This window comes from Pollachius pollachius (assembly GCF_949987615.1).
Source record: "Pollachius pollachius genome assembly, chromosome: 2".
Taxonomy (NCBI): Eukaryota; Metazoa; Chordata; class Actinopteri; order Gadiformes; family Gadidae; genus Pollachius; species Pollachius pollachius.
The window spans coordinates 12,273,357-12,285,595 of record NC_136935.1 but is presented as its reverse complement, the minus strand read 5'-3'; the positions used below and the strand labels follow the sequence as shown (position 1 = coordinate 12,285,595).

General features: G+C 43.8%; 1 protein-coding gene across 6 annotated transcripts in view; it reads left to right on the top strand.

The window, feature by feature from the left end:
• Positions 1-2,046: 2,046 nt before the first annotated feature.
• Positions 2,047-12,239, top strand: part of LOC307092033 (transcription factor COE3) — a 90,253-nt gene continuing 80,060 nt past the window's right edge. For all 6 annotated transcript variants that reach the window (XM_079758899.1, XM_079758896.1, XM_079758898.1 and 3 more), the window contains exons 1-6: positions 2,047-2,766; positions 3,044-3,200; positions 3,530-3,593; positions 3,856-3,911; positions 5,957-6,030; positions 8,052-8,120. In XM_079758899.1, coding sequence (XP_079615025.1) covers positions 2,636-2,766; positions 3,044-3,200; positions 3,530-3,593; positions 3,856-3,911; positions 5,957-6,030; positions 8,052-8,120 — 551 coding nt within the window. In that variant the 5' untranslated portion in view covers positions 2,047-2,635. The remainder of the gene's footprint in view (positions 2,767-3,043; positions 3,201-3,529; positions 3,594-3,855; positions 3,912-5,956; positions 6,031-8,051; positions 8,121-12,239) is intronic.

Sequence of the window (12,239 nt, the reverse complement as noted above, 5' to 3'; positions counted from 1 at the left end):
ATTATCATAATTTACAGTTCAATTATTATTTTTTTAAACGTGACAAATAGTTTTTTTATTCTATCTATATTATTAAAGAAAAACACACAAGGACCAACGCCCCTTTCTATTGGGAGCGGGTCTGAGAGGTAACATTCACTTAATGATGAAGAGAACGCATTCTCCACGGCTATAGCCCACCACCTCGCAGATGATCCCCCCAGAATGAGCCGAGACGGATTCAGGCTCCGAGCCTCCGTGTGCGGAGCAGCTGACTCCCGCTCCCCACCTCCAGATGGTCCCCTGCACACAGATTTGCATTCATTTTCCTCTAATATCTTCTGAAATAGCGGGGGCAGCTGCATTTGTTGTCAAATACGCTTTAAAACTCCCTTTCAGGACAGCATCGTTCGCTACGTGACGGGCGTGGAGATGCTATTTTCCCGATCCAGTCAACAGTGTCCGATATAAGCGGATTTGTCTCAAAGTCTCCTAATTTGATAATCAGATTTAAATCGCCTCGGCAGCGTGTAATCAGGGGTTAAGTTCTAATAAACGACTTGAAACTGTATGCACAGAAGAATAAGGAAAATAACGGGGAAGTCTGTGCAAAAAAATGACATTTTGCAATCTTAAATATAAGCAGGTGAAATAAAGTCTGTACGCCTACGCCATGCAAATTAGGGGATCTGTTGTAGATAGACGTTAAACGATTGAAAGGTACGGCTAGGCCTGGATGTTAAAAAACAATTATGAAGATGAATAATGATATAAATTAAAAGTCAAAAATAAAATAGGCCAACTTTCTTCTTCTAAAAAAAACGAAATAGTTAGTGAGCAGGCAATTTGGCAATAGATTTTGTAGAGGTGAAAAGCAACAGCTTATAATTCACTTATCTTTGGCAACAGCTATTAACCCTCACCACCAGCGAGATAGATTGCTCAGGATACAACGCACATCTCTCTTCCTCTCACCCTCCCCTCTCTCTCTCCCTCTCTCCTCTCCTCCTTTCCGCCTAATGAACCGCTTGGGTTGCTCACTCGGACATGTTAAGGTTGTTGGTCGATTAAGATGTTTTGTGAATATACATGCTTTCTGATGGCGTGGAGGAAGGCATAGGGCTACATACGATGAAAGGCAAGATGTCGCAAAATAAGAATAAAAAGTTAGTGTCATGAATAAAATATTTTTCTGACTTTCTGGCTTTTGAAAGTAACCTACTCCATACAAAAGAGAGTTACTGGGTCTGACATTGAGCCAGCACAAATAGAGGAATATGAGAATAGAAATGAGAAATAACTGATCAAATATTGATAATTCTGTCTGTCAGGGCAGTTTGATTGATTTAATATAATTAAAAATAAGAATTCCTTCAAATGTCATATACAATGAAACCTTTTTGAAATATACAAATAATAGACACAATAAATTCCATCTACAAGGTGATATTGCTCGTGACTCAGTGTGGTTAACAGAAAAAAACATCACAATAAAAAATAAACCAAATTTAGGACAGATTTGTAAATGAATATCTAGCACAATATATTGATGTTTAGCAAAAGAACACTTGCTAAAATAGTATGTATTACCTATATTAACAAGGCAATTAAGAAGCTTTCGTTAAATAAATGATTGAAAATTCTAACAAGATACAATCTGTATCGTAATGCTAAATTACATCATTGCAACTATGCCTCATTTTGTATTAATTTAGGCCAGATATTTATCCACAGTTTGACCATTTCTGATTTTGAGCTATTGCATTTATTTTTCCCTGATTTTTGTGTGATGGTTACACCTCGTCGAATTTTTATATCATTGAGAAAAAAAATTAACTCACCCCATATAGGCCTAGTATGAGGAAAGTAGAGCGAATGTTCTCGTGTTGCTGCTATAGGCGAGAACTCGCGTAGTCGAGCGCCACTGCTTGACAGGAACCGTCAGAGCTCCATATATGGTCAAAGAAACGCCCCGTGAGCGTCATATTCTGTCAGAGCCTCTCCCGTGGGTTTAGAGTTTTGGCTCCCGGGAAAGATTTCAGTCCTCCGGGAAAGAGGGCTTAGTTTTGCATGTTCCCATCCATCGTGCACGACGCGAAAGGCCCCTTATCCACATCTCCTGTGTACAAGGAACACCTCCACGGTGATCAGCCTCTGCCTCGTGTTTGTCTTGTGGAGAAGCAGCAGCAGCACCTTTTCCAGGAGTGCTTTATTCAACTCGAGTCCTGACGCTTTTGGACGCGGTGCTTCGGGGATGTCGGCACTTTGAGAGCTGCAGCATCACCCAAACAACCCAAACAACTGCCATCGATTTTTCTGTGAATAGCAACAAAAAAACAAAACAACAGAAAAAACAAAAAACAAAGAGGAACAATAGCAACAAAAAAAAATCGCGTCTATTGAACAATTCACGTTTTTTTTTCTTCTTCTTGTTCCCCAGTCTGTGGATAGCACTCCAACTAAGTACGGCACTTTGAGACTTGTTCACATCGTTCCAAGTCAGGACAGACAGAAGAGGGAGACGAGACCTGTGGACCAGCCGTTCCCTCGCACCGCTCACGACTGATCCCGCAAAACCCTGAAGGATACCGCGTGTGGACGTTTATTTACCCTCATTTCGCAGGAGGCTCCCCCTTTTGCACGCAAATTGTCCTAAATGTTTGGGATTCAGGAAACTATATCGCGGGGTGGCACCACGATGAAGGAGGAACCGCTCGGTGGGCTCAATTCGGTCCGCTCGTGGATGCACACAGCTGGGGTGGTGGACGCGAACACAGCCGCCCAAAGGTACGCATGCCAAATCATCTGATTTTCTCACGCATTCCTCATATCGACCCTCAATCCCCTCAATACTCTGTATCAATTACGGTCTCCCAATGCCCCCCTTCGGCTTTCCCCCTTCTTTCATTACCAGCAGTTCGCCCTTATTGTGACAAATCAAGAAATATCCCGCGCTCCAAAACGTGGTTGTGCATCTCTGCAATGTTTTCATCAGCAGCTCCATCATCATCTCTCCCTCGTGTGCGGTACTTAACCGAGCTGCTCTCTCCTTCTCTCCCCGCAGCGGTGTTGGCTTGGCACGGGCACATTATGAAAAGCAGCCCCCCTCCAACCTCAGAAAATCCAATTTTTTCCATTTCGTCCTGGCCCTGTACGACAGGCAGGGTCAGCCAGTGGAGATCGAGAGGACAGCTTTTGTGGACTTTGTGGAGAAGGACAAAGTAAGCAACATCCAAACAGATGTAGTGCATTCCTGTGAGCAGGGATATTCCGTGCATGATTTTGTACAATTACATTTATGTGTCGTTCGAAATGTCAACCAGAAACAGGAGAAGGAAGCAGTCACGAGTATTAATCAATATAGGCTAATATCTGTTTTATTTTGTATTTTTTTAATAACTCGCTGTGGCCACAAAGTGGTTGTAAGAGCCTTGAGTAAGGGGTCAGACTTCACACTTCTAACAAACCATACAACCAGATGTGTGGAAAAAACGTATATATTATATTTCTCTGTGGATGGTTAATTTTCACCAATTATTGTTTCCACCAGGAACCAAACAGTGAAAAAACTAACAATGGGATACATTACAAACTACAGTTATTGTACAGCAATGGTGAGTTCTGCATTCAATACATAGCCAAACAACACAAAATACAACAAAAATAAATACAAATTCACTTGTAATACTACTAATATTACAAATAATACAGATAACAATAAAATGGCTGAAATTGATGTCCCAACACACACTTATCCTGTTATGCTGCTCGCTATTCAGTTTTTTAATCGGAGTGAAAGGGACAAATTCCTCTGCCCCTTTTACTGCCTGCCTGTCCAAATGAACGTCCTAACAAATCATGTATTTCCTTCTCCAGGAGTCAGGACAGAACAGGATCTTTACATACGGTTAATCGATTCAATGACAAAGCAGGTAAGCAACTGTTTCTTTTTTTTTTTTTTTACAATTTGAATAAACCCTTTTCTTTGGCTCCCGGGGTATACTTAGACTCGAGTGTCAGTCCCTCTGCCATGTGTTCATTCTGAGATGCGTTTGAAGACCATTGTGTGAGCAGAAATATTGAAATATAGATTACTGTTTGCCCGAAAGGAAAAGGCAGCTCCACTTTCGCGTGTTTGGTCGTGTAATATTACAACACTCCCAAATGTTCAGCAGTGCTTGGACTTTCTTAAGTCATCATTCAATATTTACAAATAATAACTGTAATAATGGTCATTAAATAATCTAAATAACCTAAAGCGAACTGCAACGCCTAAGTGAATATAATTTGATTTTTTAATAGCCTACATATATTTTATTCTCATAAAATCTCGAGTCAATCTATATTTCAGTGTGCTTATAAAACAATTACCCAACGCGTTGCCAGTTTTTTTTGTTATATATATATATATAAAATACACACAGGCCTACATTTAGAAAACCCATTACAAATTAAAGTATGGGGCGACCCCGTTTGTGCATGTGAGTTGTGCGTTTCCGTTTTTAACTGGAAGGTTAAAAACAGCCCGGATAGAGCCGTGAAGCCACTGTAGTCGCAGGCATGCATTCCTGTGCGAATGATCCGAGTCAATGACGCAGAACAAGCAGTTTATGGATTTCTGTTTCTACAGCTGCAAAGAGCGACATAAATCAAAGCAATATAGATAATCGCATTGCCCCCCCTCCCCCCCTCCCCCACCCCTCAACTAAAAGATACACCGCGTCGAGCAGAATAACAATTTACATCAAGGATGTACCCTTTTTTAATTTTATTTTTAAATGTCACTTTTTTTATTATTTATTTCCGAAGTCATGCTCAAGTTTGTCGGCAACATCATAAATTAAACGACGCAAAAAAAAAACCTGACAGCTCGTCAAATAATAAAAAAGATTTATCCTCTATTTCTTTGAAATTTTAGTTCAAACATGGCGTTTTCTTTTCTCTCTGATCACTTAAAGGCCTGTATCTGGTACTGGAGGTACTGTGTGTAGTGCCTACTATGGCAGCAACCACTTTACAAGTTGTGGTGTTGAGCCTGAGTACAGCCTGCGAGGGATGGAGTGGCTCGCATCCGGAGAGAAGGGGAGACAGGAGGGGAGGCATCGAGGAGGGAGAGAGAGGGAGAGGGAAGAACTGATAGCTCCCGCGCCATCTGTTTCAGCCAATGCTCAAAAATTACTCAACCGTACCGCCAGACACCGCTTTTTATCCACAGAAAGATCATTGTTAGCGGCTCAAAATAAACAACAGATTGCCCATTAACACTTTCCCCCAAATATCCCCAGATTATAAGCATATTGATGGCACTTCTATTGGATCTCTCGTCGTGAAAATCCCTCTGTCGCTTTCGCTCCCTCTCTCCCCCTTTCTCTATTTAGCCCTCTCTTTATCTCCGTGTTGAAATGTTTTTTTTACTCCTATTGTGGCATGCAAAATAGCTAATGATGATAATTATGATAATTAGGCGTGTTTTTTAATAGTATGTTTTACAGACACTGGTAATAATGCTATATAAATAATAAAAAGATCTATAGGCCTACGTTACTAACACTTATAATTAAAAACAATTGCTGTATTATTATTTATATTATTTATAATATAAATACAATAAAGGCCTTGACCTTTATAACATTAATATAAATATTAATATTACAATTATTGATAATACAAATGATATTGATGTAATAGAATTTGGTCGTGTTATGCTGTTTCAAAAATATAAATATTTAAGTCCTTATTTATTCGTGGCCAAATATAGTACTTTTTGATAAAATGCATATTGCATATTATATTGTGTTAAAGCATAGCCTACATGAATCCCTAATTCGTAGATATTAGTTATTCTCTTTTTACATAGTGTGTATCTTACTGTAACTCATTTCTACGTCCGTGATAATTGTGACGTGATGTTGTGACCCCTGGTTCCTCCCTGGTGTATTTAACGTTTCGCCCCCTTCCCGTGTCTCTCCCTCCAAAGGCGATAGTGTACGAAGGCCAAGACAAGAACCCAGAAATGTGTCGAGTTCTCCTTACCCACGAGATAATGTGCAGGTAAGCATATCGCGTCGTGTGTGTCCATCCATTCAGCAGACAGTGGCGGAAGACATTTCACCACCAGGCCACGTCGAGCTCTGAGCTGAGCCATGATGCAATCATGTATCAAGTATAGGCGACTATATTCAATCTAGAATGCCTAGCACAGACAAAAAACCCTGATCATATAATATGATGACTATTGCTCTATCACCGGGAACTATATTGGACTTGGACTATTCATGCAGGCCCCTAACATCGACTATAAACGACACATTCTCCCTCCCAAAAAAAAACTAAACACGCTCTCGAAGGCATATTTAGATTTGGGATAAGTCTGTCGACTGTCTCTCATCGTCACAGTTATCAGTTTATCGACTCTCCCTGCTGGGCTCTTTCCTTCCTTCTTACACCACAGTGTTGTCAGCCTCTCGTTGATGCCCACCTGTCGCCAATGATCAGCCGGGCTTTTAGCGTTACTTAACCACATAAATCTGCAGCTCTCATGTTGCGCCGCCATTCAACGCTGTCATTGATACTTAAAGGGGAATACGCGCTTTGTTGTTATTGTGGAGCTCGCCGGCTGAACATTGAATTCGGATACTGTCGGTTAACCTCCCCCCTTTGTTACACCGCGGTATTGTTCGGCACTGAGCAGGTTGAGCGCAAGTGGAACCCTGAGAGAGAGAGAGGGAGAGAGAGAGAGAGGGAGGGAGAGAGGGGGGGGGGGGGGGGGGGAGAGAAAGAGAGAGAGAAAGAGAGATTTGTCTTTTTCCATGCATAAACTCATCACTCACGCTCAATTTATACATGCATCCATCACTTACTTTGTGACACATTGAATATGCTTTTGCTTTCGAGGTAATATTTTCTGTCACTGGGGGGTGGTATGGGGGGAAGTGCATTTTGTTGTAAAATGAGCAAGTACTTGAACCCGCGCACATAATGAAGCAAAGACGACACAAACGCACCGTACAATTTATGTTTTCATTTGAGGACTTCATGAGCATAATGTACTACCACCGCTCTATTCTTAATTTTATTTTGACTTATAAAAACCTTTCCCTTCAATTATATTTGCCTATTCGCCGCGGTAGTGGGCCTACCATGTGGACGATTATCAATAAAATCTTGATCTCAGTCAATATTTCCACAGAGAATATGCTAATGAGAGACATTCAGGCCTATATCCTCTACGGGTCACTGACAGTAGTGTGTTGTTCTTCCTGTGGCCATATGGCATTAATCAATTCTCATGCACATATTTGCGTTAGTTGTATATATATGTTTTCATTTTAAATGGATGTTGGCTGATGTTTCTTCTCAGTTTCTCCACCTCTCTTTCTCTCCCTCTCTCTCCCTCTCTCTTACACACACACACACAACCCCCTCCCCCCCCACACACACACACACACACATTGATTCAAGTTACAAAAATCAAAAGATGTCAAGACAGCTAGCGAGCTAGCTAGCATATACGCTCTAAGGGAGAGAGGAGGGTTTTTGTGGAGAACATGCGGTGGGGAAGATAGATTAGTGCTTTTGAGGGCATAATTGATAAATGCCCCGCAGAAATATTGGTTGAGGGTGGCACCTTGCATCTCCCTAAGAAATAGCAGCTTGGCAATTAGAGGTAAACAAAAGCAGAAGCTGTTGTAAGTGACTCCCCTGCCTTCTGGCTGCAAGCCCCGCTCCCCTCCCCTACAACTCTTAGCCAAACAACACAACATGTTGTTTTCACCCGGCGTCTCCTAGATATTTATTTTTTATTTATTTTATTTTATCAGCCGTCAGCATCAATGGATGAGACAAGGTAGTGGAAAAAACAACAACTAACAACCAAACACAAAAAACACCACAACCCCAAAACAAACAAACTTTCTTTTTACGTTTGTTATTTCATGTCATGTGACACGTATGAAATCCATGTGTCGATTGAGGGAGAGACTTCTAGAAGTGGTGGCAGTGCCTTGGTTGTGTGTGTGTGTGGTGGTGTGTGTGTTGTATTTTTTTAACACAATGTGTGTCTGTGTTCCCAGCCGGTGCTGCGACAAGAAAAGCTGTGGGAACCGAAACGAGACTCCTTCAGACCCTGTGATCATCGACCGGTAGGCTTCCCTTCTACTACACCTTCTCCTGTGTGTGTGCGTGTTTATGTGTGTGTGTGTGTGTGTGTGTGTGTGTGTGTGTGCATGATGGGTGGAGAAGTGACAGGGTGACCTCCTGAGCGTCATTTGGTGAACGGGTGAACGCGGGAGCTGTTAAACATACACACACAAAAACAAAAATACAAAACGGTTTGGAGCAGATGGATACACGATATACGATAAGCATGGGAGTTCCCGGAAGTCTGGAAGGTAACGGCCTTATGGCGTATGTGTGTGTGTGTGTGAGAGTGAGGGGTGTGCGCCCAGGTGGGGCCACCGTCCTTCCACTTTCGCACCACCCGTGCGTGTGTGTGTGTGTGTGCGCGTGTGTGTATGCGTGAGAAAAAGGGTCTTCGACATGGGACAAGCAGAGGGGCGTCTTTCCCAGCGTACCTGTGCTCAGAGGGGGGGGGGGGGGCTCACCACCTGGGGTAGGAGCTGGGGGGGTTCCTTGGATCAGAGTTGTTTCCATCGTCACGGCGACATGCTGGGAACACGGCTAATTGGCTCAGGTGTAGCTCCGCTCTGGGTCCCGCCCCCTTTTGTGTTGAAACGGCGTCGGCGATGCGTTCCCACAGGCAGTAGTTTGTTGTTTTTACACCTTACCTTCTGTCAAATTAGGCGTCCGTTGGGCGGCTGGGATTTACAACTACAAAGAGATCATGTTAGGTTGACCCGCACGGTGAAAGTACGGCACGTTAATAAAGGTTTTTTTGGATTTGAATTTACAAGGTGAAAAGTGAGGGGCGTCGGGGGGGGGGGGGGAGATATTGGGCCGAGGTTTGGAGGTGAGGCTGGAAGGTCTAGTAGAGTTTTAGAGATCACTGGCGAGGTCACAGATGCCAGGTTGAGATTTGGTTTTGTCATGTTTCATGTACAAGTGGAATAATAAAAAGAGCACAAAAGCTCTTTTATTTCTACTTGTCCCACTGTGTGTGTGTGTGTGCGTGCGTGTGTGTGTGTGTGTGTGTGTGTGTGTGTGTGACACTACAGTATATCATGACCAGTGAGCTTCCCCTTCAACGGGCTGTATGTGTGAATGCTCCGGCCGAGGTGGTGGTGGTGAATGCACGACAGTGAGGCAGACCGGAGTAGAGAGGACGGGGATGTCGGGGGCAGGGGTGAGGTGGTGGTGGGTTTGGGGGGGTTGGGAGTGTGGTAGGCTAGTATTCCTAGATCTAAATGTAACTCTCACCACGTCGTGGCGGGGACGGGCAGCAATGCTAATGTTTGACTAGCCAGAATCACTGTTTGCTTAGCGGAGAATGCCCGCTATCTGACAGAGGGGGGCGGTAGGAGGGGACAACTCTCTTATTAGTAATCAAATAGGGCTGAGCAGTTGTGCCTGCCACTCCACCCCTGGCGGCTTCCCATGCATCGGGAAGTAGCCGCCCGGCATGCCCTGGGAGCCTGCATGGATTACCAGCGCTACCGCTGTCTGGGCGCGCACGTACGGGCACGCGCACACCCACGGGCGCACACACACACACACACACAGAAGGAGAGAAAGCGAGAAGGAGAGGGAGAGAGAGAGAGAGAGAGAGAGAGAGAGAGAGAGAAAAAGATAGAGAAGGAGAGAGAGAGACCAAGGCGCTGACAGACAGAGTAGACAGAGCGAGTGACAGACGTGCTTAACATAGACCGTGTGTGGTGGGCCTGTTGTTTATGCCGCTGGTTTCGCCTCTCGGAGATTGTTTACACTAGACGGCTATGCTGCTACTGTAGGGTACGGCGGTACTCCAATGACCGGTCACGATCGGTTGTCTGTCGCTTCATTCTTTTGCTGCTTTGACGGTTTACTGCTATTTATGTAGTCATCGGTGTATTACATTACGGAACTGTAACCTGACTCTTGGTGATTCACATTTTTTTTTAGAATATATGAAATCCAATGCTACTTTAATAGTCTCTGTATATTTTTATAATGCACATATCTTCTGAGGTAAACGATGACCTATGTGTTCCTGTGCTTTGATATTAGCATAGCATAACGTCATTTACTTTTCTTCAAAGAGCAGTGTTTTGGGGGCGAGGTAAAATTTAATACGATCATTTTTTTGTTGCAGTAGAGACAATAGTTTTCACACTGAGACAGTGAACCGGTGTGTGTATGTGGGTGTGTGTGTGTGTGTGTGTGTGTGTGTGTCCTTTGGTCAATTTCCGCTGCTTTCATGTTGCCACTGCATTGTTTGCCCTCCTTCTTCTCCGGACACGTACAGGAGTATCGTGGCACTATTGTTCTCCAATCTACAGCACAAAAAGATTGGTAACATAAAGCAAGAATAAGCAGAGGAAAATGAATGCATGGAGAGTCAGAGTCAGAGAGGAGGAAGAGGAGGAGGAGGTGGGAGAGAGGGGTGGGAAGCAGAGAGAAAGAAAGAAAGAAAGAAAGAAAGAAAGAAAGAAAGAAAGAAAGAAAGAAAGAGAAGAAAGAGAAAAGAGCAGAGGAAAGGGAAGGGAAGGGAGGATGGATAGTGTAAGCTCAACCTGGGCTCAGGGAGGGCCCTCTTTTCATTGTGACGGGGCTGAATGGGAGCAGGGTATCCTTTTCCTCGCACAATGAGTGTCTCTGTTGAATCACAAAAGCATATGTTCCTCATTAGACGCTCCCATTGTTTCCATGTCGTAACTATGAGCCGTCAAGACCCTTCGCCGGTTCCCAGTGACTCACAGGGCCATCCGCGTAAAGGGTTGAGGTTGCGGGGCGCCATTTAGCGTAAGAGTTCCTGACATGACCCGCGCGCGCATGTAAATGATTGCTCCATATGACTTATTTACCGCAATGACTTGGATTGGTGGATTTTTAACACGCTATATGTGGGCAAGGTTCTGGGTAAAGCGGCCCATGTTTTACACAGGCACACACACACTCACACAGTCACACAGTCACACACACTCTCTGTGTTAGACCGTTTTTTTTACCTCCCTCCCATGCACATCATTAGTGGCACCTGTGCTGTGGTAGCTGCTGGCAGAAAGTGATTATTTCCAATTGACTACAAGCGAGTTGAGTGACATAAATCCTGGCGGAGTGGGCTTGATTGTCGAATCAGGCTTGTCTCGTCGTTCTACATTTACAGTATGAGCACAAAAAAAAATGAAATACCCCAGCCAGCTCTGCCACACTCACTCCAACTCCGTCCCTCCCCCCACACCCAAACCAACCCACCATATCCAAACCCACCATCACCCACCGCCCCCCCCACCCCCTCCTGTCCCTCCTATCCGAAGAAACAGTAGCGCGTTGGAGACCTTAAGAAACAGATTTGGAGTGAATCATTGATGCTGTTGATTCGCTGTAACATTTTCCCAGATGGTACGAGTGGGGGGGTGGCTAGCTGGCATCTAGCGAGACATTAACTGGCGTTCCCATGGATCTGGCATATCCACCAGAGTTTGGGAAACTTATCATTCCAAATGTGTCCTATTTTCCTGCGGTCAAGCCAGACATCTGTTTACCCTATTTTCTCTCCCGAGTTCTGATACCGATTTTCACTCACATTTCTTGTTTTTTTTGAGGGAGAGGAAGGATTCTCTTAAAAAAAAATGCTGCGATGTATATGTAGGCTCAGCAGCTGCTGCAGCAACTGAAGTCTGAAGACCGCATGGCGTTTAAATACCGCACGGCTTACACTCCATGCCTGATGTATTATTCATATTCATTTATGGATTAAGAGAAGTCCTGCGCTTTTTCCCTCCTTATTTGTTTGTTGTGTGTTTGTGTTTGTAGCGTATACGCTGTGAAAGGGAATTTGCGATAGTCTCTTGGGGCGCGCCTGTGCATCTGACAAACTCTATTGTCTTCCAAAAAAAACCAAACGGAATGCTGTTTTTTCATCAGAAAAAATGAAAAAGACTGTTGGCACCAGCTAGAAACAAAAACATGATTCCATCAAGTCCCTAATTGTATCACTATCGCTATGATGACAGCACTTTCAGTCGGTCGCAAATCTGGTGCCTCTGCGAAGCCAGCCGTGGAAATAAAACGGTCTGTCATATCTATACGTTAGCGGTGCCGCGCACATAAGTGGGGGAGTGCAGCGTTATCCAAACAGCTCATTTATAGTATTTACAGTTATC